Here is a 15,678-nt window from a genome sequence, read left to right as displayed (position 1 = left end):
GAAACTTAGAGATCCTTTTGGTAAGCACAAAGCCATGTAACACACCACCCTCCATTGTTTTGCCAGAGTTCATGTATTTGTGGAGTGCACTTTATTGGGATTAGGCATTAAAGTGCTTATTTAATTTCCCAGGACTCTGCCATCAAGGCTGGCAGTGCTTGATAGAGCTGAGCGTTTTGTTATGCTGTCGCCTGTTCTGTCAGAGGCAACCTATAAATACCTCATGCTTCTATGTTTCCCTATCTCTCACTCTGTAAGAGGAAATGGACTTTTTTTCATGTGATTAGCAGGCAGAGGAACTTGTGAAAGTGACACAGCTGTACTGGTTTTTTTTTTAAAAAAAAACAAAAAAAAACAAAAAAAAACCCAACACCAAAAACCCCACCCCACAGAGTTTGTTACCAGAGCAGCTTAACTGTTGGCTCTGATAGACCTGAGGGCAGGACTGCCTGCAACATGGAGCGAGAGCCAATGCGCATAAGGGAGGGCTACTTGGTTAAGAAGGTAAGCAGGCAGCCTTGGACAGGGTGGAGGAGAGAGCTGACTGAGCAGGCTGGGGAAGTGTAGGGAAATATGCTTTGCTTTCAGTTATTTAAAATTAAAAAGCTTTTTTTTTTTTTTTTTCTTCCTAAAAAGGAAGGTGAATAATGAAAACAATAATGTTAGTAGTAAAATAGTGTGATTACAGCAGTGATCTACTGATTACAGAAGTACTGCTAGCAGTCGTATCTTGTTACAGTACTAGGTGATGAGGCATTTCTGTGTTTATCCTACAGTACTTCTGGGTCAAATATATATATAAATATAAATATAAATATATATATATATATATATATATATATATATATATTTTTTTTTACTAAGAAACACAAATGCCTTGGTTGGAAGCTTGGTAAAATAGGTAACAGCTCAAAATGACCAGAGCCTGTTCTACTGTGCTTTATCAGAGAGTAAAATATTAGAGAAGCACGTTGCTATCCCTAAAGTAGGGAGAGCTTGTGGGACCATGGACAACGATTAGGTTACAGCTTTTATTGAAATCCTTAGTGAGATCAGTCTGGTGTCCAGCAGTTTAAACCAAGTCAGTTCTGGAGCAAGGGAGGAGCTCTGCTGTGGGGTCTCTGCTCATCAAAACCAGAATTCAGCTCCTTAGAGCTGCTGGCTGGAGAGCTCTAATCTGCTGCCACTGTTGCATAGAGGCCACTCCTCAGTCTTATTTCCACTGGCACTGGAAGTAGGCGAGTTTATACAGTAATCTCAAAGTTGAACTGATGCTGTCATGAGGAAAGAGATGACCAAATTCACTCACGGCAGATTGCAGTTCTCTCTAGTTCTGGTGGCCCAATACTTAGAGCAGGTGGCTCACAATCTATATTTTTCCATGGCAAGGAAATGGCTAGAAACTTGGACGCAAGCACTGTGTCTGGCTGGGGCATGCCAGGGAAAAGATGTGTGCAGGCATCCGGTGTGAGTTCCTGCCATTCCTGTGGGTGCTGGGTCCCCAAGAAGTCTCTCTGTGTGGGTACTGCTAATGGAAAATTGCTGCTGCATGTGCTGTTTCAGTAGCAATAGGGAAGTGGAAATTGTGCCCCTTTTCTGTAAGGTCGTTCTGTCCTTGCTGAAGTGAGTTTGTGTTGATGGTGAAGAGCAGCAGTGAGCCAAATGGAGGCTGGAGGGCAAAAGGAGAAGATGCAGACCAGACTGGTAGCAGCTGTTTGATCTATCAGTAAGACTGCAGTGGATTCTGTAACCAGAGCTTCCAGCCAGGATGGGCAAGGTCCTAATCAATCTTACCTGCTACTGAAGTACTCTCCTCTTTTTTGTTATGCTTCTAAAGTGAAGCTATGGAACACACCTCCCAGACAAGTCACTCACACAGCCACAGTTGTCTTTGCCAAGGGTGAAGGCTGTTTTTCACTGGCTCTCTTCTTTTCTAATTTACATCATGGGAACATGCTTGAGGATCAGTGTTTTAGCTGGTACAGCATGACTTCTATTACATATGCATTCAGTGTTGGTTTTAGGTCGTCCTAAGCTGCTACGTGTATTTGTGGTGACTATGTGTAATCTTCTGAGCAAGCATGGAAAACGGCTTCTACTCATGTAGTGCTGCAGGAATTTATTATTATTTTTTTTAAGTTGTTCTACCAAAGCAGGATTGTATGAGTTTTTAACACAGCTAATGATTTAGAGACCAATTTGGAGAACATCCATCTTTATATGAAGTTTTTGGAGCAGAGGAGTTGATCTGATTTTTAGTACAAAAACATGCAGCATCCTTCTTGTTTGTCTTTCATGAGCAGTTTTAGCTGAGATCACCATGACCACGTTTGGGCTTTCTGACGGTGGATGTAAAGCTGCCGGTCTAACCCAGCTGTGCAGTGGCTTCCATTGGTAGGGCACGTCAGAATCTTCAGGAAGTATTAGCAGAAATATCAAAAGATGTGCTAGACTGGCAAATAAAAGGATTGTGTGGTGGCTCAAGTCTTGGCTCACCATCTTACTTGATTCCTTAGCAGAAGTTCAACCTATGGGTCACGTTCTCCAGAAATGATGAATTCATACAGTTTAAATGAGCAAAAAATCAAACTAGAGGAAACAGCATTCAATCCCTGTGTGCAATCCATATCCAAGACTGGCTCTTCTTTGTAACTCCCTGTTCAGCTGGGTTTCTAGACAGTCCACAGCATAGTGATTTTTCCTTTGGAAGGAAGCATTTGCTTGTGGGGATCCTTCTGCCTCCATTGAGGGCTGCAGAGGTTGGGAGCAGGTTCCATTCTTGCTACCATCTCTGCTGACAGTTTCCCCTATTCACCCCGTAGTTGAATGTAAGATCTGATTCGGAGTGTGAAAGGCATAGAAGGCAAAGTAGGAAGAAGGATGTGATGGAGAAAGGCTATATTTGGGGAGTGGTGGGGTGGGGAAAAAAGGAAGATGGTTTTTCTGTCCCATTCACGTGTGTAGAAATGCAAATGCAGCTAGTGCAGTCCCTCTCTCATGTCTGAAGATCAAAACAAGGCACTTTGCACGGTGTGATGGTGTCTGCCTTGCTTCTATCTGCAGCTTTAAGACTGTCTGGTCACCATGGTGGGAGGGAAGGGGGACGGGGGGGGGGGGGGGGGGGGAGGATAAACTGGGGTCTCTCTTTGTGCTGGAAAGACTAAGGACAACTAATATTTTTGAAGAATTCTGGACCCATGTATGTTTGGTGCTCTTCAGTAATTCTTCAGAGAAGCTGTTGATATTCAGCATATCTAAATGTTCATTTGGATGAGAAGTCAGTCACTTCTGTGTCTGGGATTGTGACTGTTCTTAAAGCTGTATGCAGGCAGGCTGAGCTAGCTAGCACCAGGTTCTTAATTCTAGAGCTTAATCATGCTAACTGAGCACAGAGAAACAGATCGTTCCTCTTTGAGTCCCTGAGACTTTGGCCATTTATTTCACTATATGTAGGTTCTGGCCCTGGTTTTCTCTATATTTCACTTGTCTAAAAACTCTGATTCAGAAACAGAAAGTAAAAACTTCAAGAGATGAAATGAAGCACCTCAAATTCTCACCACAGCAGTTAGGGATCTGCACCCTAAGAACCTTAAACTACTCATTGCTATTTGCTGAAGTCAAGAAATCCTCTGCAAACTTAGAATCATAGTATCACTTGAATTGGAAGGGACCACTAAAGTTCACCTAGTTGAACACCCCTGCAATGAACAGAGACCTCTACAGATTGCCTAGGGCCTGGCTCAGCCTTGCCTTGAAAGTCTCTGGGGTTGGGGCATCAACCAGACCTCTGGGCAACTTCTTCCACTGCCTTACCACTTTTAGTGTAAAAAAATAAAACTTCTTCCTTATGTCCCATCTAAATCTCCACTCTCCTAGTTTGAAATCATTTCCCTCTGCCCTACCACAACAGACCCTGCTAGAGTCTGTCCCCTTCTTTCTTACAGCCCCCCATCAGATACTGGAAGGCTGCTCTCAGGTCTTCTGGATCCTTCCCTTCTGCAGGCTGCACAGCCCAGCTCTCAGCCTGTCCTCACAGGGAGGTGTTCCATCCCTGGGCTCATTTTTGCAGCCCTCCTCTGCACACTCTCCAACAGCTCCATGTCTCTCCTGTACTGAGCACTCCACGTCTGGATGCAGTGCTCCAGGTGAGGTCTCACAGTGAAGAGCAGAGGGGCAGGATCACCTCCCTCACCCTGCTGGCCGTCATCTTGAATCACAGTGGCTGGGACAAGCTGAAAAGAAATGCCTACAGGGAAAATATTGGAAAAACTTACAGGTGGGGCCACTGGAAGAGGAAGTAAATGGTGGTCAGAAGAATAACAGTGTGTTTGAACTGCATAGTAAGATGGATGCGGTTATGGTTTAGTGTTCCCCTTGAGACATGATAATTAATTTAGAGTCTGATGTTCTGTGGAAGATCACGTCTTCACTGTTCACATGATATCCATTGATTTCTCAATGCAGGGTAGCATGTTTAATACCTGGAAGCCAATGTGGGTTGTGCTCTTAGAAGATGGAATTGAATTCTACAAGCGGAAGTCTGACAACAGCCCCAAAGGGATGATCCCACTAAAAGGAAGCACCATCAACAGCCCATGCCAAGACTTTGGCAAAAGAATGGTAAGTACTTCTTTTTCTAATAACTATGATTGACAGTATACTTAAACTGCTGAAGGCCCTGAAAGGGCACAAGGCTGGTAGTTAGATTCCTTATTCATATCCTGGTGATCACTCTCATTTGTCTTAGAAGGTCACAAGCAGGCTTGGACTTCTGTAGTGTTTGAAAGGTGTGACTGCTTGAGGAACAGCTCAGGATATTTCAAAAGAAGCAGCTCAGAAAGCAGTTGTTTGGATTTCTGATTCTGTCAAAATGGATCTAAATTGTATTTTCACGGTACCAGTAGCCACAAAATAAACCTGTAGTAAACTGTCTCATGAGCCCTGGAAAAATGTAGTTATTGCCAAAGAGCACTGACTAGTTTGCTTGAGTGGGAGGGAGATAAATGCTGTGATACAAATGCCCTAAAAAAGCTGTGAATCCAAACTGTTTCATTACCATTCAGTAAGTACATGAGGTCAGGTAGTTCATATTCATATAATCTGTTTTATTTGCATGTTATGTGGTTATATGTAGAGCTTTTACCTATGACTAAGAGCTACGTGTTTACTCAGAGTGAAAAGCCAAAACAGATTTGGAGAAATTAGTTGAAATGATGCTATGCATTTGGGCTCTCTGTGGGCAAACACAGTAAGCAAGTTAAGGTCCAAATTCCCAAAGAGATGCACGTATCATGATACTGGTAAATTCAAAGTCTTGTTTGAAAGACTTTAGTAGAAAGCATTTAGTCCAGGAGGAGACTGTACTGTTGTGTCTGGAAGGAGAATTTTATGATGGTGCATCCTTATCCGATGGTCATCATTGATACAGCAATACCTGAGCTGGCAGGGGAGAGCATTCGGTTGATTCAGAAATATTTGAGACCAAAACCATCTATTCCTTCTTGCTGACAACTTCTGCCCTACTCAGCCCCTGGCAAGGCTGGGCAAGCCTTACTGGTAACCCCTGCAACTTTGGATCTGACCTTCTGTTTCAGCGAGCATACGTGCAAGCCAGAGCTCTGCTTTACTGCACTTGACTTGACCTCTTTTGCAAACCCTGAACAATAAAGGTGAAGTGTAATTGCATTCAGGGACTTGAGCATGGGGGAAGAAAATTAAATAATCAAATGAAGGAAGACAATATATCTGTACGTATCTGGTTCTAATTCTGTCAGTTTGAAACTCTTGTCTCTACATTATCTAATTAACGACCCTCTGTACAGCTTTCCTTACTCTATATGTGGGAGGAGGATGCTGTTTTGGAGTATCAGATCCTACAATACAGTACTAGACATTCATTTTTTCCTTATAAAGCATTTTTTTCTGGACAGGTTTTTTTGTGTTTGATGTTTTGATAAAATCATTGTTGTTCTGTGGGGATTGCATGTGCACTCCCAAAATAGGCAGAGGGGTAAAGTATTCAGTGTCAGATCAAGAAGACAAGGCATGTGCCTTTTCAGAAGTAAAATCTGATGCAGATCTTTGAAGTCAGTGGAAGTGGTCCTAATGACTTCATTAGGTGTTGGAGCAGATCCTCTTTGTTAGGTCAGTGAGATCCCTCTGCAAGTCCATAGAGCAGCAGCCCTGAAGAAGTGCAAATTTGCACTTCTCAAATAGTCAAAACTGCAGCATACTCATTCCTACAAGCAGTGGTGTTATTGGGATTGTTGTTACTGTCCAACATGATTAAATTACTGCATATATTCCTTGAAAATACAGGAACTTTATTTTTTGATATTTTACATCTTTATTATGCAGCTGAATTCAAAGCCTCTGTATTGCATTGTGCATTCTAGTTAATTGCATGCTAAAACATACAGTTGTGCTGCTTATGGGAATAATTCTGGTTTATAGTGGCTTGAATGCATTTATAGCGCTAAAAATGGAAGTATAGTTTTAGGTCAAGATTTCTGTAGGGTAAAAAGTGGGATAATTCTAATTAGGTCTGTTTTAAGTCTAGTATTATTTGAATTCACACTGGGGCAGGGAATATTAAGCTGTGAGCAGACTTCCATGTTCATCTAGTCAGATTTCAGCTGTTTGAGTCAGGTAGGCCTCAATGCAGTGATACAGTCTGAAACCTCAAGGGTGCATGTTACAGCACACAGTTTGGTAAATCAGTTGCAGAAAGCAGATGTTGAGGGGAAAGGAAGTAATCTTGGATTTCTTAAACAGATAAAGCTTGTTCCCAAGAGGCTGTGACTGCATATTTAATGATTTTAATTGCAAAATGTACTCACCATTGTTTACTGGTCTTGATGTGAATCTTTATCATTGCTCAACGTGATGTTAATTCTGCTATATTCCTTCTTCTTCCTCTGGATGGCATTATCATGTATGGCTCCTTATAGTGGGATTCATTTATCTAAAATGTTGGTGTTTAGTTCAAGCTAATGCTCTAATTTTCTCAAAAGCACAAATAGATACACATCTCCAGAAAGGAGTTTGTTCACTTCTAGGATTGGAGACAGCTGATGATTCAGTCTTGATTTCATTGCTGTAGATCCACTGTTCTGTGCCCTCTGATGATAGTCTCTACTTGTCCCTATGGACCCATGCTGTTTGCTCCATTATTAGCTTGATGTTTCCAGTTTGATGCCTACTGAGCCTTTTTATTCTTGTACAACTATGGAAAACGTAGCAGTTCCTCTTATGGGGAGTTGTATTTTAGAGGAAATGGAAGCCCTCTTGTCTGAGTAATTTGACCTACATTTTCCATCCAAAAGGTCACTGGATGAAACCAAGATCAAACAGTCTGAATTTAGAGGTTTTTTTTTTTCCAAGTTGGTGTTTTTTTGGTTTTTTTTTCTCCGCCTAGTCCTGCCTTTAAAAGATCTGTTCTCATTTTGTGGGAGTACAAGTTTTCCATTGGGGTCAATGTATATTAGAGAGGCAATGATCATGATGTGTATCTCAGAGTTGGATTTATCATTTCCCTGCCAAATCCTTAGAAGTGTGCTAGACTGTAAACAAGTGCGGCTACTCTCTGTGACAGTTTTCTTCTCTCTAAGCATATGGTGTGGTTTGTTTTTTCGTTATTGCCTCTCCTCCAGACTGACCGCATCTCTAAATAGTGAGACAAGTTTACACCCATGTGATTTTGCAGGGGATGGGTACTTCAGTCTTTCAGCTATGTTGGACTTGCCAGCAAATGTTAAAATCATCAGCTGTATCGGTGCCACTCATTTTTGCTCATGTTAGCTCTAGCTGGAAAGTAACAGAAGTCCATTATCTTTACTGCCTGTCCATGCTTTTCTTTAGAATTATTTGACTGTGGCTCTAAGGCACTCTCCAAAACCCCTTAGATAGACTGTATGCCATGGTGGCACCAGCTACACTAAAGTAACTTGAAAAAAACATTATTTATCCTTCCAGTTTGTCTTCAAACTCACTGCAGCCAAGCAACAAGACCACTTTTTTCAAGCCTCCTACCTGGAAGAGAGAGATGCTTGGGTACGGGATGTCAAAAAGGCAATTCAGTGCATAGATGGAGGTCAAAGATTTGCCAGAAAATCCACAAGAAAATCCATCAGACTTCCTGAAACAATCAACTTGAGGTATGTTCTTGTAGCTCTGCTCGTCTGTTTACTTCCCTCTGCAGGCAGTGGCAGAGATGTAACCTCAGCATGGAAGAGCTATTAGCATGTCTGTCCGTGCTACCAATCCAGTTTCCCTTGGAGTCCTTTCTGCATAACTGACAGTTTCAGCATGGCAAAAAATAACTTGTGGTGAGAACTGGGAAGATCTTTTTTTAAAGCCTCATCTTTTTATAAAAACAAGCTAATTTGTCAAAGGATTTTGCTTATGAGCAGGCTTCTGTGTACACTGCAGCACTACATGTGATTCTTTTAGGAGAAGCATTTTCACAGAGGACAGAATTTACTGTAAAAATGTTTTTATATTTATCTTATCTCTGGGCAAATACTACTGTTAGCATTTTTGGTTTTGGCATGATGAAGACAGTGCCTGCCAGAGTACTTGGAGTTGGCAAAGGGAGAAGGAAATATAAAGGGCACACTCAAGATGCCATCTGTTTGTCAGTACAGGTCAGTGTGATATTTGTCTCTGAGCAGCAAATACAAAGAATACAAGTGAGCCTGTGGTCCTTCTTACAGGACAGTGAAACAATAAGGGGCAAAGATCCAACTAAATGTCTTCGCTGGATTCATCAGGGGATCACCCTGATTGAATAAAAAGCCAAAGAATTTAGCCTGTGACACTCAGTGTTTGTCCTCATTTCAGAACCTCGGGGAATTAGTTTTGAGCAAGTGAAAAGCAGATGGGAAGGAGGAGGTCAGATCAGGGGTCACTGAGGTTACTTGGGCCCTCTGAGTGCTTAAGGGATGTCCCAGTCACAGGCTTTCTGCTCGAATAGCCTCCACAGTAGGGATTCCTCTGTTCACACTACAGTCATCACAAGCTGAGACAGTCTCAAAATGGGGCCAATTAATGATGAGCCCTTTCTGCACCATTCTTGTATTTCTGATGGCAATGGTGAAGCTTCCATGTTTTGCACAGAAAGCTTTTCAGGAGAAAAACACCAAGCCATGCTGTAGCACTGCAGAGAGCACTATGCTAGCAAAATATGAAGATCCTGTGAAAGAATGTTTCTATAATAGCTGGATATAACTTTTTACATGCTAACAGTTTTTGTTGTTTGTTTGTTTTATGCACAGTGCTTTGTACCTCTCAATGAAAGATCCTGAAAAGGGAATAAAGGAATTGAAGCTGGAAAAAGATAAAAAAGTGTTCAATCACTGCTTTACAGGTAAGGAGATCTTGTCCTGTTGTTTTTTTGGTGCTTTTTTTTTCCCCTTCGTTCAATAAAAAGAGCACAGGGCTAAGAGTCTAAAGATAGACTAAAACAGCTCTAAGCCATTTAAAGTACAGTTTGTGAAGAAAGTTTGAGAGGAAAGCCTGGCAGAGGTCATGCTGACCATTGTGGGACATGCTCAAAGGATGAAGCTTGGGAGGGTTCAGATACAGTCAGAGTGGAGGAGAGAAAATCAAATGAGTGCCAGCAAGATTGAAATAGATCTTTCTAGAAAGTTCTGTGAAACAATTCCAGAAGAACTGTTTCTCACTGAATTTTTCTACATCAAACTGTGTCATGTTTTAATTCCTGTCCTGCTCCAAGTCAAATCTGTGGGTGCTAAGCTTGAATGTCAACCTCTTTCTACAGCACTGCATCAGTAACATTGCAGCTTGAAAGACTGTCTCCTCCAGGCTTGGATTTTCCAGTCCCTCCTGCTGAAGCTTCCCAGCTCAGCCCTGCATCTTTTCCAAGCTCTTTTCTCCTGGAAATACAGTGTACAGGAATTGTATTGGCCCAGGACATCAGTTGGATTAGCTCACTGAATGAGTTGTGGAGATGATGTTGGAGTACCTCACTGAATGACACAAGCACATTTGCAGATTAATTCTCTGCATTGTCACTGAGAATATCTTTCAGGAGATTGGTGTTTAGATAGATTTGTTGCCTGTTGTGGTGTTTATTTCTTGTTGTTGTTGTTTTTTTGTTTTTTTTGTTTTTTTTATATAAGGTTTCTGTGTGTTTGTCTTGTCTGTGGCTGATATTCATATTGTTAATTCCTTTGTAACCAGGCACTGCTGTGATTGACTGGCTGGTGTCTAGCAACTCCATCCGAAATCGCAAAGAAGGCCTCATGCTTGCCTCCTCTCTCTTGAATGAAGGCTACCTACAGCCTGCAGGAGATACATCCAAGGCTGCAGCTGAGGGACTGTCAGATACCCCTTTCCTGGATCTTAGTGATGCCTATTACTACTTTGTGAGTGCTGTACTGGTTTTCCTTTGTTTCTGGTTTGCAGATACTCTTCTCAGGCTTGAGCCTTGTTTTTTAAGTCCTGGAGGAAAGGTTGTCAGAAATTGAGAATTCCATGTTAAATATCTTTCTCTGTGTGACGCTCAGAATAAACTGACTCAACATTTGTAAGGTCAGTTCTTCTGTCGCTCTGTGTGAGCTGAGTACAGAGATCAAACTGGGCTCTTTTTAGTTTAGACTTTGTTCCCATTAATTTCAGCAGTAACCAAGACTTGGCCACCAGCTCCCCTGATGATGAGTCAGTGGAAGGGAAGGGAGTAATTCATCATCATGAGGCTTCTTAGAGCAGCTCAAGCTGGAAACACGTTTTTGTGCTCAGAGCCATCAGATGTGACTCAGTTCAGATGCATGCAAGCAGAGCTTGCCTATGAGCCAAGAAGCAAAAGTTTTCAATATCTACCTTGTAACCCCTGTCCTGGGTAGTTTACCCGATCTTTTCAGTTTATTTCTTCAAATCAGTCCACAGAATACGAAGAACTTGCAATACTGCAATCACAGCCAAATACTGCTTTTAAAAATGCTTACCTTATGAACTTATGCTTGCAAAAAGTGTTCTTACTGTCGTGTAAAATTGCTTCAGTTTTACAGTTCTGTTTATACTTACTGCATAGAATCACCCTACTTCACTGAAATGAATTTCCCATTGTTTGCTTTGTTTTCCTAGAGTATCTCCATGGTACCTGGGCAGAAACAGAAGCACTGGCAGTGCTGGTGAAGGAACCATGTAGCCATTATGGTTCCTGGCTACCCATGACACTTCTGATAGCCATTGTGCACTCTGCTTGCTTTCAACTTGCTTTTAGTTTGTTTCAGTGGTCTGAGGGAGGAAACTCCAGGTCAGCACCTGGCTTGTTTTCACGTGAATTGGAAGTACAAAAGCTTACTATATGCAGTACAAATGGTTACCTTCATTTATACCATTTGAACTACATGGTTTCACTAAGCAGCATCACAAATTATCTGAGATGATAGACAGCCTGGATGGAAAGAAATTTTAGATGCTGTGCTCGATGTAGGAAGAGGAGAGGTACATTGGGTTGGGAATGGGCAGCCCAAAATGTATTGGCTGTGCCAGCTTTGCTTCATGTAAACTGTGATGCGTGGAGGTGCTCCAGCTCTCTTCAGAAGCCTAAAGACCTGTTTTCATAGTCCTCAATCTGAAATGCTTCCAGTGTGACATGGAGAGGTCTTCAACTTTACTGGAGTGTTTTTCAGTAAAAGAGTTGGTTTTTTTAGGTATCAAAAACAGAGTGGAAGGAAGGCAAAGAAGCCACACTCGTATATCATGTATAAATATGTACCATTTGTGTAACTACTTAATGTTCTCTTGTGATCATGCAGCCTGACAGTGGATTTTTCTGTGAGGGGAATTCTAGTGATGATGATGTGGTCCTGAAAGAAGAATTCAGAGGCATGATAGTCAAACAAGGATGTTTGCTAAAACAGGTTGGTACCATGCACCTTCTACCCTTTCTAGCCTAGGATACAGGATTACTCTTTTCCTCTTAAAAGCTTTAAAGAGAAAAATAAGCCTTGTATTTCTCTTGTTCAACCAAGTTACTCAAAAGCAACAGAAGAAATTAGGTATGAGTCTTTCTGCTAACACTTACCCTGTCACATTCACCTCAGCCTGGTTAGTAGGAACTATTGCAAGCAGCAGTAGTTAGTTGTGAAACTAATATTTTGAAATGCCGAGAGGAAATGATTCATGATGTTCTTTACCAATTAATCTGGATTTGGTCACCCTCAGTGAACTGTGGCTCACTGTAGGCATCACTGCTTCTGCTGATTATGTCTGTTTTCAAGACTGGAGTGATGGATGGGGGAAAATGTAGTCCTGCTGTGTAATGGCGTTACTGCAGTTACATTGTGAGTGCTGTAAAATGAGTCAGTGTTTCAGCTTCCTGAAATGCTTCCAGATCTGATGCCCTGGGATGTCACCCAGTCTGTCTTCCCTGCAGCTTTTCTGGTGACTCATCGTGTTCCGGCTGGGAAGGTCAGGAAGGGAAATTTCCCATCTTCCAGGAAGAACAAAGGGCAGAACCAGATGAGCTGGATGTAGTCCATGCATGCCTAGGGTCCTTGTGACCAGTAGGAGTCCATGAGGTGACCAGCTGGGCCAAACTGAGCTCTAGGATGAGATCTCCCAGAGCCTGAATGCACTTAAACAATACTGATTGATTGGAGGTGATGGACTAAAGGCTGGGGCAACTTTTATTAATATTTGGATGCCTGCACTGTTTGGAGCTACATCCACATGCTGATATTATGCTCTGAGGGCAGCCCCTAGAAGTCAGATGCAGTGCCTGGAGCTGAGTGTCTTGGAATGGCATTGCTGTGAATTGGCATGACTCAGCCATCCAGCCAGGGATGCTGTGGAGAAAAGTTAGGATCTGAGCCTGGCTGCTAATAGCAATGATTATATATATGTGCAATTATAACTGCACCGTTGGCCATAAGCATTTTCAGGGAGGGCAGTTCATGACATCTGTGTTTTTGAATTTTTCTAGGGGCATCGGAGGAAAAACTGGAAAGTGAGAAAGTTTGTTTTAAGAGAGGACCCTGCATATCTTCACTACTATGATCCTGCTGGAGTAAGACACGTTTGGTCAACTTTGAATTATTTTTCTGTTTGTTTGGCAGTTTTGCTTTGGGGTTGTATTTTTGTTGTTGCTGAAGTTTGGTTAGTTTTTTGTTTGTTTGATTTTCAGGCTGCCCTCCTCTAGAAATATGAGTGAAGTATTTGCTTAGGAATGTGTGATTAAAAAAAGCCAGGCAGGACAGCGGGGCAATTTATGTTCACACTGCCTGGTCACTCTGGAAAAGTAAGAGGGAATGATGTTTTGGCATGTCAGGGTGGCAAGTGACATCCAGACCTGGGAGCAGTCAGTACTGAACTGTGCTTTCACCTTGTCTCTGTGGTCAATTGGAAGTGAACAAATTGAAAAGAGCAAATTAAGGCAGTACAGTCACTTTGCAGTTCATAATTTTCCATGTCAGACTGAGACATGGCACTTTATTTCGCGTGTAATTGTAATAGGCCAAATACTGTTCTGAGAAAGGAAGGAGCATCACTGCAGAAAAAACCTACCTCAAAAGCAGGCGTCCATATGGGTTCAGCCCATTATGTGTGTTTGTCAGACAGCTTGCAGGAGCAGTGCTGTTGTTGTGGGGTACAGGTTCTGTGCCTGTCCTGCTTGGCAGAAGCAGCTTAGACACAATGAGGACTCAACACTGAAGAGTTTGACCTCCATTTCCAGTGTGTTTTCCCCACTCCTGGCTTTTCCTCCCAAAATACTGAAGTGTCAGCTCACAGGAAATGCGTGTTTCAGGCTTATGCTAATAGAAGTGCTTCTCCATGCATTCTTTGGCTATCACAGTCTAGAAGCATGAAAGAAGGAAAAATAGTCAAAGTTATAACAGCTCCTGCTGTTTTTGTTTTTTGTTTTTTTTTTTTCTCTAATTAAGCAAACTAAAACTTTCTAAGATCTGCTCTTCTTTCTAATTAACCTTCTTTTCATCATGAAAAGGAAAGCCTGTAGTTGGCACAAGGTGGTATATTCTTTCCATGCCATTACTCAGGACATGCAAAATACTCTGCAGATCCTGAATTCCAAATTCCAAAAGGCTTCTTATTTATTTACAGATTTGTGAACGCCCTTACCCTTCATATGACACTGGCTGAGGATCCCTGGTTTTCTAAGGTGACACACTGAGTCACCAAATGTTTTTGTTTCCACTGCGGAGTTGTAGTCAGTTGCAGAGATGTGAACAGTTTCAGGAGTGTTGTATTTTATGCTGACTTTATATCTGTCTCAGGGAGAAGATCCACTAGGAGCAATCCACTTGAGGGGCTGCGTGGTGACTGCAGTGGAAGATATGCCAGACTGTAAGGAACCATAGCGGAAGAGCTGTTACAGGGTTTTGGTGCATTCTTTCAATCTGCCAAAAAAATCACAAGTGATTTTTTTTTTTTTTTAATTTTTTTTTTTTTTTACTCAAAAACAATTTGCACCAATTCAGTAATTTTTCTAATTACTAATAATTCTAATTACTTGGTTATCTTTATCACAGTACCTTCCTCTAGTAACTAAAGGTAGCAACAAGGTATCTTGTGCTTTGTCAGTTGTTTAGACTGGTCAAAATGATGACCTGGCATCCCTATGTTAAGATAACTGGCCACAGAAATAAGCTGAGTTCTCTTTTTAGTTTGTTTTTTGGATGGTAACTTTAAGTTACAAATGGCAGTGCCAATGAATTTGCTACTCTACACATTCTTCTCCTTCCCAAAACTAGAAGCTGTGGGAAGAGCAATGGTTAGCATTGCTGCGGGAACAAGAAACGTTCACTCTATGCATTCTCTTCTCCATCGAAGCAGTGGTGAAATATGCAGAATTCATATTTTTTTACTCCAAAACAATGACATATTTCATGGTCTTAATTTTGCAAACTGCTTACAAAGGTATGGCCAGGCACAGCTATAGAAAGGGGGCAAATCCCTTCACAGAATGTAAAGGAAGAAACATTTTAAATGCAAGACTTTTGATCACTCATAGCTGACTTCCTTATTTCTTTCCTGTAGCCAAGAAGCATGACGTTGAAAACAACTTGTTTGAAATAATCACAGCAAGTGAAGTCCACTATTACTTGCAAGCAGCTTCATCTGCAGAGCGTACAGAGTGGATCAAAGCAATTCAGACAGTTGCTAGGACTGGGAAATGAAGATGATCCACCAGCAAGAAGGACAACTGAAACTGATTGCTCAAAACAAAACAGGAATTTTAGCTTTTCACTGAGATGAAGTCATGTCAACCAGAAAAGCCTCCTAAGGCTTGTGGGTTGGGAGGGGGGGATAAGTTTCAGTTCTGTAGTGGGCACAACCACAACACAAGTGGAAAGTATCTTACTAAATTATAGCATAGAATGTTACGTTAGTGTGTGCTTCTTGCAGTATTCAGTATGCCTTGGGAAGGTTACACCTTATGCCTTTCCCTGCTGCCACTGCTGATAGCAAGGATTTCACCATTAAGAGCGGACAGGATCTTGTTGCTGTCTGTACGCAAGGAAAAGCCAGTATAACTCAGCCTTTACTGTTTGAGTATCTTCTAATAACTCAAGGGATTCCCAAGACAAACTTTACCCTTTCTTCTTTACTAGCCCATCTTTCTACTGCCGTGTTCAGCTATCCAGGTAATGCAATAGAGCTAAGGAAATAAATATTTTTTGGAAATGTGAT

General features: G+C 41.7%; 1 protein-coding gene across 1 annotated transcript; it reads left to right on the top strand.

Annotated features, from left to right (window-relative positions):
- Positions 1–456: 456 nt before the first annotated feature.
- Positions 457–15,164, top strand: PLEK (pleckstrin; the record flags this gene model as incomplete). The annotated part of the gene is made up of 9 exons (XM_079550037.1): positions 457–504; positions 4,465–4,620; positions 7,975–8,156; positions 9,276–9,367; positions 10,204–10,388; positions 11,784–11,888; positions 12,953–13,036; positions 14,262–14,331; positions 15,025–15,164. 9 exons carry the CDS (start codon positions 457–459, stop codon positions 15,162–15,164), a joined length of 1,062 nt encoding a protein of 353 aa, XP_079406163.1.
- Between the last annotated feature and the right edge of the window lie 514 nt (positions 15,165–15,678).

The sequence above is a fragment of the Tetrao urogallus genome (genome assembly GCF_951394365.1).
Source record: "Tetrao urogallus genome assembly, chromosome: 2".
NCBI lineage: Eukaryota > Metazoa > Chordata > Aves > Galliformes > Phasianidae > Tetrao > Tetrao urogallus.
Note: the sequence above shows the minus strand (reverse complement) of the source record. Positions and strands in the feature narration are given on the sequence as shown.